Source organism: Monosiga brevicollis, genomic scaffold (assembly GCF_000002865.3).
Source record: "Monosiga brevicollis MX1 MONBRscaffold_5 genomic scaffold, whole genome shotgun sequence".
Classification (NCBI taxonomy): domain Eukaryota; class Choanoflagellata; order Craspedida; family Salpingoecidae; genus Monosiga; species Monosiga brevicollis.
This window is the reverse complement of record NW_001865042.1, coordinates 862,031-876,074: the sequence shown is the minus strand read 5'-3', so window position 1 is coordinate 876,074 and position 14,044 is coordinate 862,031. Positions and strand designations below refer to the sequence as shown.

General features: G+C 55.8%; 4 protein-coding genes across 4 annotated transcripts; 1 reads left to right on the top strand and 3 right to left on the bottom strand.

The window, feature by feature from the left end:
- Positions 1–1,032: 1,032 nt before the first annotated feature.
- Positions 1,033–2,307, bottom strand: MONBRDRAFT_31686 (uncharacterized protein; the record flags this gene model as incomplete). The annotated part of the gene is made up of 1 exon (XM_001744086.1): positions 1,033–2,307. The coding sequence occupies exon 1, from the start codon at positions 2,278–2,280 to the stop codon at positions 1,033–1,035; it is 1,248 nt and encodes a 415-aa protein (XP_001744138.1). The 5' UTR covers positions 2,281–2,307.
- Positions 2,308–4,077: 1,770 nt separating this feature from the next.
- On the bottom strand, positions 4,078–7,591 carry MONBRDRAFT_6744 (uncharacterized protein; the record flags this gene model as incomplete). The annotated part of the gene is made up of 6 exons (XM_001744085.1): positions 4,078–4,104; positions 5,547–5,646; positions 5,991–6,674; positions 6,935–7,068; positions 7,186–7,350; positions 7,472–7,591. 6 exons carry the CDS (start codon positions 7,589–7,591, stop codon positions 4,078–4,080), a joined length of 1,230 nt encoding a protein of 409 aa, XP_001744137.1.
- Positions 7,592–7,997: 406 nt separating this feature from the next.
- On the top strand, positions 7,998–10,952 carry MONBRDRAFT_15548 (uncharacterized protein; the record flags this gene model as incomplete). Its single annotated transcript, XM_001744272.1, has 8 exons — positions 7,998–8,351; positions 8,444–8,743; positions 8,831–8,982; positions 9,135–9,183; positions 9,320–9,657; positions 9,799–10,120; positions 10,202–10,358; positions 10,459–10,952. The coding sequence occupies 8 exons, from the start codon at positions 7,998–8,000 to the stop codon at positions 10,950–10,952; spliced, it is 2,166 nt and encodes a 721-aa protein (XP_001744324.1).
- A 388-nt stretch (positions 10,953–11,340) lies between these two features.
- Positions 11,341–13,691, bottom strand: MONBRDRAFT_31685 (uncharacterized protein; the record flags this gene model as incomplete). Its single annotated transcript, XM_001744084.1, has 9 exons — positions 13,446–13,691; positions 13,156–13,320; positions 12,865–13,037; positions 12,699–12,755; positions 12,488–12,593; positions 11,972–12,386; positions 11,758–11,873; positions 11,561–11,671; positions 11,341–11,484 (listed from the first exon to the last, which is right to left on the bottom strand). The coding sequence occupies exons 1-9, from the start codon at positions 13,608–13,610 to the stop codon at positions 11,341–11,343; spliced, it is 1,452 nt and encodes a 483-aa protein (XP_001744136.1). The 5' UTR covers positions 13,611–13,691.
- Positions 13,692–14,044: the final 353 nt, after the last annotated feature.

The window sequence follows — 14,044 nt, the reverse complement described above, 5'->3', positions numbered from 1 at the left end:
TTGGAACCCGCCTTGATGGCTGAGTGTGCGGCGCCGGGCGCCCCTACCTCACCTTCTGCTTCCCCATCCCGCCCTCTACAAACACGGGGAGCGGAAGATCCATGTCGTTTGCCAAATTGACCTCGTGCCCCAGCTCTGAAACTTTTGCTCTAATCACGTGTTGCTTTTTAAGGGAACAAAGCAACACTAAGCAAAGCATGGATACGCCCTGCTCCATTCCCAATGCTTGGCATCAACGCTCATTGGGCATGTTAATGATTATGAAGAAAAGCAATAGTCAAAGTGAAATCAGGTTGATGTCAATTACATTAGACCACGGCCAGTTTGCTGGCTTTAGTGGGTTGGACGCGAGCCGGGGCTATCGAAAAAACGCGCCTGATGGTTGGAGGAGCGGGACTCTAGTCGCCGCACAGTCGTTCCTCCCAACCAGGCTGTTTCGCGAGGCACCGCATCCAAAGAGGTGTTAAGGCAAGCTGAGACGTCAACAAAGAAAGAAATATACGCGAGTGCTGAACCAGGCACTCGGAGCTCGCATATGCCGACAGTAAAGAAAAAAGGGCGCCACACAGGACAACCAAGCAACACAAAAGTAGGAGAACAAAATGTGGGAGATCATGTGGCCAAAGAGGCTGGCTATGTCACTGCAAAGAAGGACAAGCCACTTTTTTGCACACCCCCTCAGGCAGCAGGCAAAACGCCGCGCTCAAAAAGAGTTGAATACAAGAGCTGCCAGCCGCACTCGGTACGGTTGCAACAAGCTAATTCACAAGCACACCAATTGCCAGGGCAAACGTAGTTGGACACCCGGCACCAAAAGACATGAAACACTCGGATAGAGACACGCCAGTCGCTTAACGACTCGGGTCGCGACAAGAGAGGCGACCGCATGGGTTAGAAAGAGGAGAGGGCGTCGCACTGGAAAAGACCAGCCAGCACGCACGCACACACACACACACACACACGCACACACGCATTTGCACACATCAACAGAGCCCCCACAGGGGGATTGAGTACAGGTGGGACGCGCCTGACTCAGCACCTTGTTTGGTACGGCCAGTTGATTTGACCCTCGATGCAATGGCGGACGCTCTTTTCAAAGCGGCAGTGCGCGCAGGCGGTGCACGCACAATCAGCTGAGGGTCCACCAGCACAGGCACAGCGCGTGTCGGCCTTGCGGAACCGGGTTCGGCGAACCCATTGCAAAAAGGCGTCGGGGTCAGCACTGGGATGACGCGCAAACTCATCGAGATAGAGTTTGCACAGCGCTTTCAAGCGTTGGCGGGCGCCCTCCTTGGACTGGAGGCGTGGTGTCTTGCCCTTGGTCTTGCGAGCGGAGGGTCGCCGGCGAGAGGCAGTCGTGGTGTGCTTGCACGTGGGCACAGTAGCCGAGTTGGATCTTGAGCAAGACTCTGAGCTGGCCACAGGCGCGGGTGTGGTGGGAACCTCCATGGACGTCAGTGACGAGCGAGGCTCTTGGGCGTCGGCTCCACTGCCACTGTTGCAGGAAATGAGTTTGGCGCGCTTGGTGACGGGGCCGTCGGGCACGGTCATGGTGTCACGCGCGGGGCTGACGGCGCTACCACGGGCGGCAGGTGACTGGGAGGTCTCGGGCACGACTTGGGAAGGGAAGGAGGGGACGGGCAATGATGCTACCGAGGGGACGGCAGTGGGCACCATGGTGGGGGAGGGGATGTCCATGAGCGTGTTGAAGGAGAGGTTCCAGTCGAGGTCGGCAAAGGCCTGATTGCGGGTCGGCGTCAAAAGGCGCAGTGTGGGGGTGGGGGGGACGAGCTCGGAAGAATTCAGGCCAAAGGTGGCCCCAGACTGTGGCATGGGCAGGGCGCTGATGCGGCGCCCAAAGGCCTCGAGGTCTGGGTAGCTATTGTAGGCAACGGAGAAGGGCATGATGTTGGCAGGGGCAGTGGTGGTGGTAGGGGTGGGCAAGGACTCGCCCAGGCCGAGAAAGGCTGAGCAATCTTTCCACTGTGTTGTCGAGTCGCACGAGTTGCTGCTAGAGGGAGAGCCGGCTGGGGCCAGGTCCGAGTCGGAGTGATAAGCAGATTCGGGGCTCTGGCTGCCCTCAACCGACCACAGCGTGCGCATTTGCGTGGGTGCTTGACAGCCTGCATCGGCTGAGTTGGTGGCGATGAGATCGGTGAGCGAGTTGATGATGCCATCGGCTTCGCCTGCACCCATCATACTGCCATCGTAAGAGATGAACTCGTCGAGCTTGAGGCCTGGCTCAGAGTGACCAATGGGCGGGGCCATGGTGTTGGCCATGTTGCTGCTGGGAGCGTGAAAGACACACTCAAACGAGCTCAAGAATGTGTTCTGGCAAGCAGTTGGCTGCCAATTATATGCTAAAGGAACAACTCGTGCTGTCCTTGAGCCAAAAGTCAAAGGAGGAGGAGAGGAGAGGAGAAGGCAGCGTGTATGTGTGTGTGTGTGTGTGTGTGTGCCGGCAGCGAAGGTGAACAAGGTGGGTGGTGGATCGCTCGAGGTCGACCTAGAAAATGAAACCACCGCCGTGGCCAATGCATGGCATGGGATGAGTGCGGGGTTGCCAGTTGCTAGTGGTGGTGGAAGAAAAAAATTTAGATGCAGCTGCGTTTGCGGTGGTGGTAGTAGTGGTACTGGTAGTGGTAGTGTGGTGGTAGTGGTGGTACTGGTAGTGGTACTGGTGGCTGTGGTGGTGGCGGTGTTTGGGAGAAGAAGAAAAGAGTTGATGCTGGTGTTCTTGAAGATTTCCGATGGGTGGAGAAGAAGGAAGACATGGGTCAAAGCAAGCACACACTCTTTCCTCTCTCTCTCTCTTTCTCTTTCTCTTTCTCTTTCTCTTTCTCTCTCTGCGTTTGGGCGTCGCAATGGAACCGGTGACCCACATGCAAGGCAAGGGGCAGGTCAAAGGGGGGGTAATGTGAGAAGCGAGCAAGGTATGAACATCGCCATGGCATTGGTCAATCAGGACATGGTGGGGCGCAGCAGGTGTTGTGGCCAGGGTGACCGGTCATCATGAAGCCAGCGCTCAGCAGCGCCAACATCCGCAAACAGGGCGCAAGCAAGCGTAAGCAAGGGAGAGGGGCACGGTCGGAAATCAGGGACTACTTGACCAAAGTCATGGGACGAGCATGGGTGATTTTTTCGTGCAACGCGCTTGCCGCAAAGGGTTAAAATGCAGCCGCAACCGTGGGTGGTGATTGCAGCACGGAAAGGACAGAACGGCATCAACTGCGTGGAATCGATACCCTTTCCCCACACATGAAGCCGCAAGGAAAAGCTGAAGGAACATCGTGACGGTCCCAAGAAAACGCCAGATACGTTACAGACGCTCATGCGGAACTGAGCAGAACAACACTGATATGCGACAACGCGCCAATAGACAGCCGACAGTTTGTAGGAAAGCGACCCGCACGCAGACGTGCCACGCTTTCATCAATCGGAAAAAGGGGGAGAAAGTGTGATGAAGGCGAGCAAGATGTGCAGCCGCAAGGCCGCGAGCAAGATGCGTCAAGTGAGGAGGATTGCTTTCCCAGTCCTTTCTCGTGTCCCAGTTGGTTTGAACGAGACCTCACACAATGCCTTTGTGTTTGACGTTTCAGTGTGACAGGACGTCTTCCAATGCCCCGTGGGACAAGCTCACCTAATCGGTGCCTCTGCAACAGGGTGAGTGCATCGTTTCTCAATCCTCCATCGAGGGCAAGCGCGACGCCAGTGGGCAACTTGAAAGACAGACTCGCCAATAGCCCGATCGACACCCCCTTTGTGTGCCGGGCAAGGCGGCGATCTGAGGGGGCAAGACACGATCGATGACTGTCGATTGATTCAGAACTGGTGTTCGTCGGGCCTGGCGCCACCAACCAAGCGCCCAGTTGAAAGCGCACAGCCGAAAGCGCTAGCACCCAAAGTTAAACTTGCAACAGTCGGTAAATTTTCTAACAGATGGAGACGATATGGCGTGGCCGTCGGGACACTTTTGCAATCCATCAGGGGTGCGGCTCATGGGCGTGTGTCTTTGAGGTGGGGTGAGGGACTCTTTCCTGAAGGCCAGAGCGTCCTTCAAACACCATAATGTCATGGTCAATTCGGCTCGAGTTTGGCAACGAGCTGTAGAAGGATAATAAGAAGATGTAGAGAGAAAAAGGGGGACGCGGCACGGCACGCGCTGGGCAGGGATAGAATTGACTCAAAGCGACCAACGAAGAACGGCGCAGTTTGACCGACTGAACCTTAGACTCTACAGCCAGCCACCCAGCCGAGCCACGATCATGATCAATCTCGTCACCCACCAGAAACCCGCCAGAAGACACAGCCCCAGCCGCGCAGCGCCAGGGCATGGGCAAGACCTGCTGTCCCATAATCCCATGATAATCCCATGATATCTTGCCCCATACCAGACAACTTGGGTGACGTTTGTCCGCATGTGTGTCAGCAAGGTGTCAAGTTAACCCTATCCAACGGTAATTTGCCGCAATCATAAAGTTCATGAAGGTTGATGCACCGGTCCCTTTGTCTCCTAATCCTCCTGCTCCTTCTGATGATGATGCAGTCGAGTCGACATGTTGAGCATGCTCTGTTATGGGGGGGGCTGATGATGATGATTGACATGTGAGGGGTGACTGGCAGTCAAGGTGAGACCAACAGTTGATGGGAAGGAGCAACATGGCGTCGCGGTCCTTGGTCATCGGCGTTTCTTTGCGCTGCCATGGGACAAGAGCGGGAAGTACCTGCACGCGTGGCGTGTGAGAGGGCGGCTGCTGAAACAGAGGACTTCCAAGCCCTAAGCCGGATACGGTCAGAGACGAGCAGTCTGATCTTGACCACAAGGGATACAGAGCAAAACCGCACAGCTGATGTCTTGTTTTCCCTTGGACAGCAGCGCATCGGCGAGCAGCAAAGTACCCCAACCGCCACGGTTATGACTGTCTCGTGCCTCACATGACAGCTGGGACTCTCGCTTGCTCACAGATGCCACGCGATGGCAGTGATGATCAAGGCTCACCCCCCTTTTTCCTGATCGCAAGAGACCCCAGCGCGGCTGTGCATGACAGAGCCCCCTGCGCAAGACCGTGCCACTCCTTTCGGAGCTAGAGGTGCTTGCCATCAGCCATAACGAGACATTGCTTAGGAAGTTTTCGACCCTAATCTTAAGAATTCTAATTTTGACGCAGGCTCTATCACCATCTCGCTGCCACCCAAAAGAAGGCTGCTTGAGAAAAGCATCATTCTACTCGTGCTTGCTCACCCAGCCATGGCCAGCCCCGCCTCATTGAGCCGCGACTGGGCCAGCAGCAGATGAGGGCTTGAGTAGACTGCAGAGCTCGTCCAGTTGAGCTTCGGATACCTGCGCCGCCCGGGCCAGCGACTACACACCCACACACATACACCCACACACATACACCCACACACACGATGACATGACACGCCAACGTGAGGCCATTGGAAAAGCTTTAACCCGAGGACAGCCACACGAGCTACACCGCCTTTTGCTGTATCACTCGCTCACTCCCGAAATACAAACGGCACAAGGCGGTGGAAAGGACACACACCGTGACCGGGATGTCTGCTCCTTGTTCACAAAGGCGCAAAAGAACAGCCCCGAGAAGAAGCCGCTCTGCCGCATCCAAGACCAAGCCTTCAGCAGGCAGTCTGAAAATGCACGGTACACACATGTGAAAAAGCAGGAACGGTTCACGTGATGATGCATGCCTTGCACGTGGCGAGCAGCACACAGCGCACGAGTTTGCCTCGTTTGTCCCAGACAACAGTAAACCGAGCGGCGGCAAACGCACCGATACGAAGCTAATTGGCGTCGAATGGCCTGCAGCACCTCCATGGGTGGTTGGCCTACCGCTTGACCCAAAGTGCTAGCCCTGCATCCAGGCAAGAGGTCAGGTCACCAGTAAGTTGACAATGCTAGAAGCAAGCTTTGAGAACAACTGCTTCAAACCCAAAGCTCCCTTGAGCATGCCCACAACACTCAAAACACGTACGCGTCATTCAAAAGCGCGCTGAGAATTTCAAGCCGACGCTGCCGCTGATTTGTATCCAAGGTAGGCAAGATGAAGCGCTCCGTCAACCCATTCGCTTCGTTGGCCAATGCGCCAGCATATGGTTGTAGTGCCGCCAGCTCGCGCAACAGACGGGCCACACGTGTCAACCCATGTTCGCGCTCAGCCTTTGACTCTGAATTCGAATCGCTCGACGTCGCCAGCGACTTTGAGGTCTGTTCCTGGGAATCTGCCAGTGTCGTTGACGTGTTCGAGGGAGTTGTTGACCCTGTTGCCTTCGCTGCAGCCGCTACGGCTGCTTCGGCTTCTGCTGCTGCTCGAGCTCGGACTTGGGCTCTTTCTTGCTCAGCAAGGTCACGCATGGCATCCTCATATTCGGCCCAAATATCAGCCTCGGTCCACGTCTCGGGCCGATTTGATCGCGAGGGAGCCGAGCTCGTCGATGCTGACTGATGACCTGCCCCCTTGTTGGCTGGCTGCCCTGGTGTGGTCGTAGCTGTCGTTGTCGATAGTTCGGCTTTAGCACCTGGCTGGGGGGTGGAAGCTCCGGCTACATGCTCCTGCACGTCTCGAATCGGAGCGACTCGCGCCGACCCAGAAGGTGCGGGGTGTGGTGAAAGGATTTGGACTGCTGATAATCGTGCCACCAGCGCGTCAGGATCCATCCTAGAGCCAAGCCAAGTCCAAGATCCCAAGCAGGGCCAAAGCCAGAGGCAGCGCAACACAACACATGAGCACATGGCTGCCATCAAGAACACTCTTGAGTAGGATAGGTGATGGGTCCTGGAGCCAAAAAAAAAAAGAAAAAGTAGAGCAAAAGGAAAACCTCCGTCTTCTTCACTGCCTCCCATACCCGCTCTTACACACACACACACACACACACACACAGAGCAGGGCCACGGTCGTGTTGCATCAAGCATACGCACAGATCACTGGGTAAAAGGACGCTGATGTTGCGCAGATTACGCAGCTCAGCCTCAGACCGCAACCCAACCGCCGAGTCCAGGAGCTGGCGCCGATAATGACGAGACGCCGCATAGCATTCGCGACTACAATATCGCTGCAAAAGGCATCACATCAGAGAATAGAAATGAGAAGCCCCTCAAAAAAAAAATGGTTGGATGCAAGCAGGTCTGGTAAAAGGCTGACGCTGGGGTTGCAACCCAGCGTTTCGCACCATTGATTCGGTGATATCAACGATGCGCCCATGCTTCTGGTCAATATGGACACTGCCAAAGTATGCCGACTCTACAGCTTCAGATGCCAGCCGGTGGGGACAGATGGGATAGCCGCAGCGCTCATCTGCCAACCGCTCCTCCACGATGTTATCATAATGTTGGTGCTGAATCGCAGGGGCCTATGCGTCCATGAAACAATAGCCGCCGCCGCCGCAAAAACAGTTAGCAACGTGAGGCCTGAGCAAGGTCACCCCCCGACCTGTCGATAATGCCATGGCAGCATACCAGCTCCCGCATGCGCTCGACCGAAATGTAGGGCTGAGAGCACACGTCGATGCACAAGAGCGTGGCCTCGCGCTCGGCCCGCTGCCGGCGTCGCAAATCCTCTGCCGCCGCCGAGGCCATATCGACCCGCACTCCACCTCGCCCAGACCACACCTACACACCACCACCACCACCACCACCACACACACACACACACACACACACACACACACACACACACACACACACACACTGCCCCTGGACCCTGGACCTGGGCGCTTTTTGCTCGCTTCGGATGCACGAAACACGAGACAGTTGTAAAATCTGACATCTCGTCCATTGATAAACTCACAACATGTAAGTCATGTTCAAAAACTACTACTTGTAGTACATTTGTATGAGCTCTCACTCTCTCTCTCTCTCTCACATTCTCTCTCTCTCTTTGCTCTTTATTTCTCTTTCTCAAACCGCTCTCTCTCACTCTCTCTCTTTCGAGTGTGTGTGTGGTGTCAGCGTGTTTTGCTTTCGGCAAGACGATTCCACGAACATGGTGCAGCGACCGGGGCGATCGGGGCGGTCGAGTTGCTGGCTGGGGGCTGGACTGATCCTCTTGGTTGGTTTGCTGCTTGCGACCCCTGCGGCCGGTAGCAATCCCAACTGTCAGCTGGACCTACCCTTTTGCGATCTGAGCCTCGACTTTCGCGATCGTGCGTGGGATCTGGCTCAACGCTTGACCTTGGACGAGCTGGCCCAGCAGCTAAATACCTATTCGTTCACACCCCAGGCCTATGCCCCGGGTGTGCCCCGCCTTGGCCTGCGCAACTATTCATACCATGCTGAAGGCTTGCATGGCATTCGCGATGCCAACGTGGTCAACTACCCGGCTACGCTATATCCTCAGGTGAGACCGATCGACCAGAACCCTTGCCGGCGTCTCTGCGAGCCAGACTCATGCGTCTGCCAATCCCTCTGTTTGCCCTACCCTACTCAAAGGTCACGGCCATGGCTGCCACCGCCAATGCGTCATTGATCCACGAAATGAGCACCATCATGGGCACCGAACTGCGGGCCGTGAATAACCGGGCTCAAGAACTTGGTGAGATCTTTGGCCGGGGCGGTGCCCTCAGCATCTACGGTCCGACCATGAACATTATTCGCGATGGCCGTTGGGGCCGCTCTCAAGAATCTGTTTCCGAAGACCCCTGGCTCAATGGGCTCTATGCCGTCAATTTTGTGCTGGGCCTGGAGCAGCGCAATTCTAGCAAGTATCTTCAAGCCGCCACCTCCTGCAAGGTATTTCCACCGCCTTGGTCGTGCATCCTCGACCGGACCGCACCCTCATCGCGCATGTGGCTCTGACTGTCATCGCCAACGAATTAGCATCTGTTTGCATATAGTTTTGAAGGCTACAATAATACGCTGACTCGCCACAGCTTTAATGCCGTCATCGATGAGCTCGACATTCACGACACCTATCTACCCGCCTTCCGGGCCTGTGTTGAGCTCGGCCACGTTCAGCAGATCATGTGCAGGTACAAAAGCCTTTCAATTCAAATAAATAACACTGCCTCTCACATTACGCACACTTATGTGCACCCATATCTGCTGCTTCGCACACACGCCATGCCACCTGATGCCGGATGTGTACCCGATTCTGATCATGCTGTTTCTTTGCAACATGTAGCTACAACTCCGTCAATGGTATCCCAGCATGTGCGCGAGGTGACGTCCAGGTACGCTACGCCAGGTGTGCGCATACCCTGGTCCCACAAACGCCCTGCCCCAACGCCATGATCCTCTGTCACCTACTGTGCTCTTTGTCCTTGGCCTGACTGAACGCCTGACTATCACACCGTCGTGCTCAACCAGAATGATCGCGTGCGCAAGGCCTGGGGCTTTGAGGGCCTAATCGTCTCCGACTGCGATGCTGTCGCTGATATCTACAATACACACAACTACACTCGCACGCCAGAAGATGCTGTGACTGTGGCGCTACAGGGCGGCTGTGACCTAGATTGCGGTGACTTTTACTCACAGCACTTGGCCTCTGCTGTGCAGCAAAACCTCACCACCCTCGCAGCGCTTCAACAAAGTATGACGCGTGTCCTCGAAATGCGCTTTCTCCTCGGCGAGTTTGATCCCGATACCAGCGTGCCCTATCGTCAGCTGGGTCGAGAAGCCATTGACACGCCCTTTGCGCGGGACAGGTTTGGCTTTTCCTCGTTCTCTCTCTCTCTCTCTCTCTCTTCCTCTTCCTCGATGGCTCCCTCTCCCAAGCAAGAATTGCTTTCGGCGCTTTCCTCACACAGCCCTGCCTGGGCTCGAATCCTGTGTTGTACCTTGCACAGCTCTCTACGCGCATCTCGGGAATCAGTCGTCCTCCTGGAAAACCGAATCAAGTTGCTCCCCGTCACCTTATCCGCCGACATCAAAGTAGCCCTCATTGGACCATACGTCAACCTTACCACCATCATGATGGGTGGCAAGCTCGATTATACACCTTCCTTCATCACCACATACTTCCAAGGCTTTCAAGCCATTGGGATCACTCATCTGACTTCCAGCCCGGGCTGCAACATCACGGCCCCGCTACCCGGGGCTCTGGACAAGGCCGTGCAGATTGCCACCCAAGCTGACCTCGTTGTCTTGACGCTGGGCCTCTCATCCGACGTATGCATCTGACTGTGCAATCGATCCGGCGCTCACTTTGACCCCTACGTCAAAATAATATTTTCCCATGGCTCGCCATAGATTGAGCACGAGGGTGGTGATCGCGAAACTTTGGGCCTGCCTACCCCACAGCAGGACCTATACGATGCCATCAGTGCTGCCATCCCCAGCTCCAAACTTGTCGTAGTGCTTGTCAATGGTGGACCCGTCAGCGTCGACCGGATCAAGTATGGAATCGGTTTTGTACCGCACCTGGGGTTGTGGGTCGATAAGAAGATCTGTCCACCACCACCCCCTCTCATCTCCATCTCCGCTCACCTTGCGGCCCAATCACAGAGCACGGACACCAACCATCATCGAGGCCTTTTACGGTGGCCAAAGTGCTGGGACTGCTCTGGCCGAAACAATATTTGGCCAGAATAACCCCTCTGGCACCTTGCCTTACACTGTCTTTTTCTCAAACATTACGGCTCATGTGCCGTTTACCGACATGCACCTACGGCCAGATGCAGCGACGGGCTTTCCCGGTCGAACGCATCGCTTTTTTGATGCACCTGTCATGTGGCCCTTTGGCCACGGCTTGAGCTACTCCACATTTTCCCTGGCGTGGCAGGATGAGACGGTTCCAAGCATCACGACGGGTGACTTTACCCAACCAACTCTGATGCACCAACTTCTTAGCGTCAACGTGACCAACCACGGACCTTTGCCAGGCCGCCGCGCCCTTCATCTCTACGTGACAGTCCCCGTGACCAACGTCTCTGTACCTCTTCGCAATCTTGTAGGCTTACAGAAACATTGGCTCGCTGTGGACCAGAGCATGACGGTATGAGTGTGTCGGCAACACCTGGTTTTGGCTCACCAACACCGATAGCAGCTCACCTTGACTTCGCCTCCCTGACTGCGCGTGAGCATAGTATGATTTCTCGGGCCCTGCTGGCTTGCAGCTGCCGTTTCCCAGCGTGTGTTCCGTGTGTACGTATTACGCTGATGGTTCGCGAGCTGTAGTGCCGGGCACTTACCTGTTTCGTGCAAGCATGGGCGGTGAGTCGATCCAGCGCACGATCAATGTCACAGGCTCTCCACACGTCATGCCCTGACGCATGATTCGTGACCAACGAAAGAGGGGAAGGACATGGCATGTCAATTCAACTCTGATAGTCTTTTAGTGCATGTATGGTACCGAATAATTCAAGTTTAACTTGTGCTTTGCACGCGACCTAAGAAGTGTCCTCTGTGGAATCTGCGCCAGTTGCCTCGCGGCTTGCCTCGGCAGACCGCTTTGCTTGACGACGACGCTCGTTCTCCTCTCGGCGTTTGGCACCGGCAATACGTTTCTTGTGGGCTCGAGAGGCCAGGTGACTCTGTTTGTCGCGTTTGACTTTGTGAGACCAGTCTGTGAGGTGCTAGCAGTGAGGCAGTAACAGCTCCGATCCCTACCTCCCAGTCGCGTGTGGAGTAGAAGGAGCGCTCACAGAGACTGCACGTGTGTTCGATGGGAGCCTCGGCAACAGGGGTTGCGGTAGGCCAGGGCTGCAAGGCCAGGCCGGGCTATGGGAGCCAGCAGTAGGGCCGGTGAGATGGCGCAGTCTCGACTCGAGGGCAATTCAGCCGGTTTGCGATGAGTGCTGACAGACCAGCGGGTCTTGCGCCTGCATGGCTTTGAGTGCCTGCAGTGCCGGTTGCCACACCGTGTCCTCCCATGTCGAGGGCTGGGATGAGTCCATCTTGTACACAAACAGTTGATCTCGCTCTGGGCGGCATCGAGGGGCGTGAAATGTGACAGTGAGCGATTGTGATGAGGGGTCGCCCTATGGCCCCGTGGTAAGGGTGAGTAGAATGGGAACGAACCGCGTAGGAGGCGGTTACGAATCCAGGTCTGCTGGCGCTTAGCGTAGCGTGCCGTCGAAACTTTGACCTGTTCAATGCCTTTGGCCAGCAGCGTGCTGCCAGGTTTTTGAATGAGAAGCTCGTCAAGTTCTTGCCATGCCTGCTGATTTACGATCGTAGGCTTTTTGCTAGCAAACACCTCCTCGAGCCAGCCACGGTTTATGACATGCTCGAAGAGGGGGAGAAACTCTTTAAACCCAATTGCTTGAAGAATGCCATGCTGAAAGTTGAGCTGACCAAGAACTCGAGTTGGCCTTTGTCGTGTGTCGACTACCTCGCGGTGCACCAGAGTCGCCAAAAAACCAAAAATCTCATGGACCAATCCTTGCGCTACCATTTCGTCGACGCGCTTCGCCAGCCGACGTTCAAGGACAGCCTGTGTCACAGTACGAGTCAAGCACGTCGGGCAGGAGGGTTGGTAAGCATCTGTCCTGCCACGCAGTTAGGGTACTCTGGCCTTGCCTTGTCTGCGTCAACCCAGAAGCAGAGGGTAGGCCGGAAGCGAAGCGGTGACCCCAGTGCCTGTTCCTGCTTGATAAGGGCGCTTTGCGTGGTGCCTGTGCTCATGGCGATTTCCAGACTCCTGCTCATCGCCACCGGCATTCGAACGTGAGGCGATAATCCGTGCTTGCAACCCTGTTGATATCAAGAGGTCGGCAAGAAAGGATCAGGTGCCCCGGCAGCGTACCGGCGTAGCTTGCGGTGTTCACGCGGATGCAATCGAGCCGCGCTTGCTGGATCGACTCTGCGGGTGCGCTCGCGCGTGTGTGTTAGAACGGGCGCGTGGCAGGCACGGGTGCGGTTCGCTAGTCTACGTGTTGCGAGGCATGAGCGGCCGGTGCGCAGTACCGTACAGTTTGAGTTTGTTGTACAGGTCGTCGTCGGGAATCGCCGCAACCTCAATCTGGGCATCGGTCCGTTTGGTTTCGGCGGTTGCAGTCTCCGAGTCGGACTCGAGAAGGTCGCTGGCTGTGACGGACATCAAACTCTCGACGTAATAGTGGGTGCCACCGACCACGACAGGCACCTATGCCGATTTTGAGGCCATCGCGGGTGGAGCTGTGGGTGAGCGACCAGGCAGGCCCGGCGCAAGCACGCTGGCTTTGGTCGTGTTTCCGATGTTGAGGCCGGCATCGTGGTCGCACCTGGTTATTCTGGTGCATCTGCTTGATGAGCTGCAGCGCGCGGTCTCGGAACTCGGGCATGGTGAGCTGCTCGTCCATTTGCAGCTCATCCAGGAAGTGGTGTGGGATCCCCTGTCGCTCTTCACTCGTGGCCTTGTTGGACGCAATGTCGAGGCCCTTGTACACCTGCGGGCACGCGCGCGTGTTGTTTTAAGATGTTTGAAATGCGTGCCCGGATGGTGGCTGTGGTGAGCAGCGAGCTCCCGCTGTGATATGGCGTTGTGCACCAGCTTCAGACAGGCGATCTGTACCTGGATGGAATCGGACGATATAATCTCACCGCCGAGGTGTTTGGCAATCTGAACTGACAGCTTCGTCTTGCCCGTACCCGTGGCACCGAATACGCAGATCAGTGGTTTGTCCACCACGTGAGCCATGATCCGCGATGCCACCCTAGCCACCAGCGTTGCCCTCATCGCCAACCCCGCACCTGCCCCGTCCGTGCTCCCAGCTCAAGAGCCAGACAGACCCAGGTTGTGCATTCGCTTTGTAGTTGATCAATGACCTGTAAAGTTGTAAATGCATGTGTGTGTGTGTGTGTGTGTGTGTGTGAGACGAAAGCAGAAACTCCCTTAGCTCGTTCAGTACATGAACTTGATACATGCCTTACCTGTGTTATAGCTCGTGTGGAGCGGGTGGCAGTGCTCTGTTGCACACCTACCTGAAAAGGTTGACTATATCAGGGTGTGTCTCGCCGGGCACGGAGACCACTTCTCAACAACAAAGCCAAGGAGGGGGTGGCGGCGCGAAGAGAAGATGCAGGGAAGGAACTGATAATAAATTACCCGAAAATTACCCCGAAATTAACCCAAAAATTCATACACACACACACACACACACACACACGTGT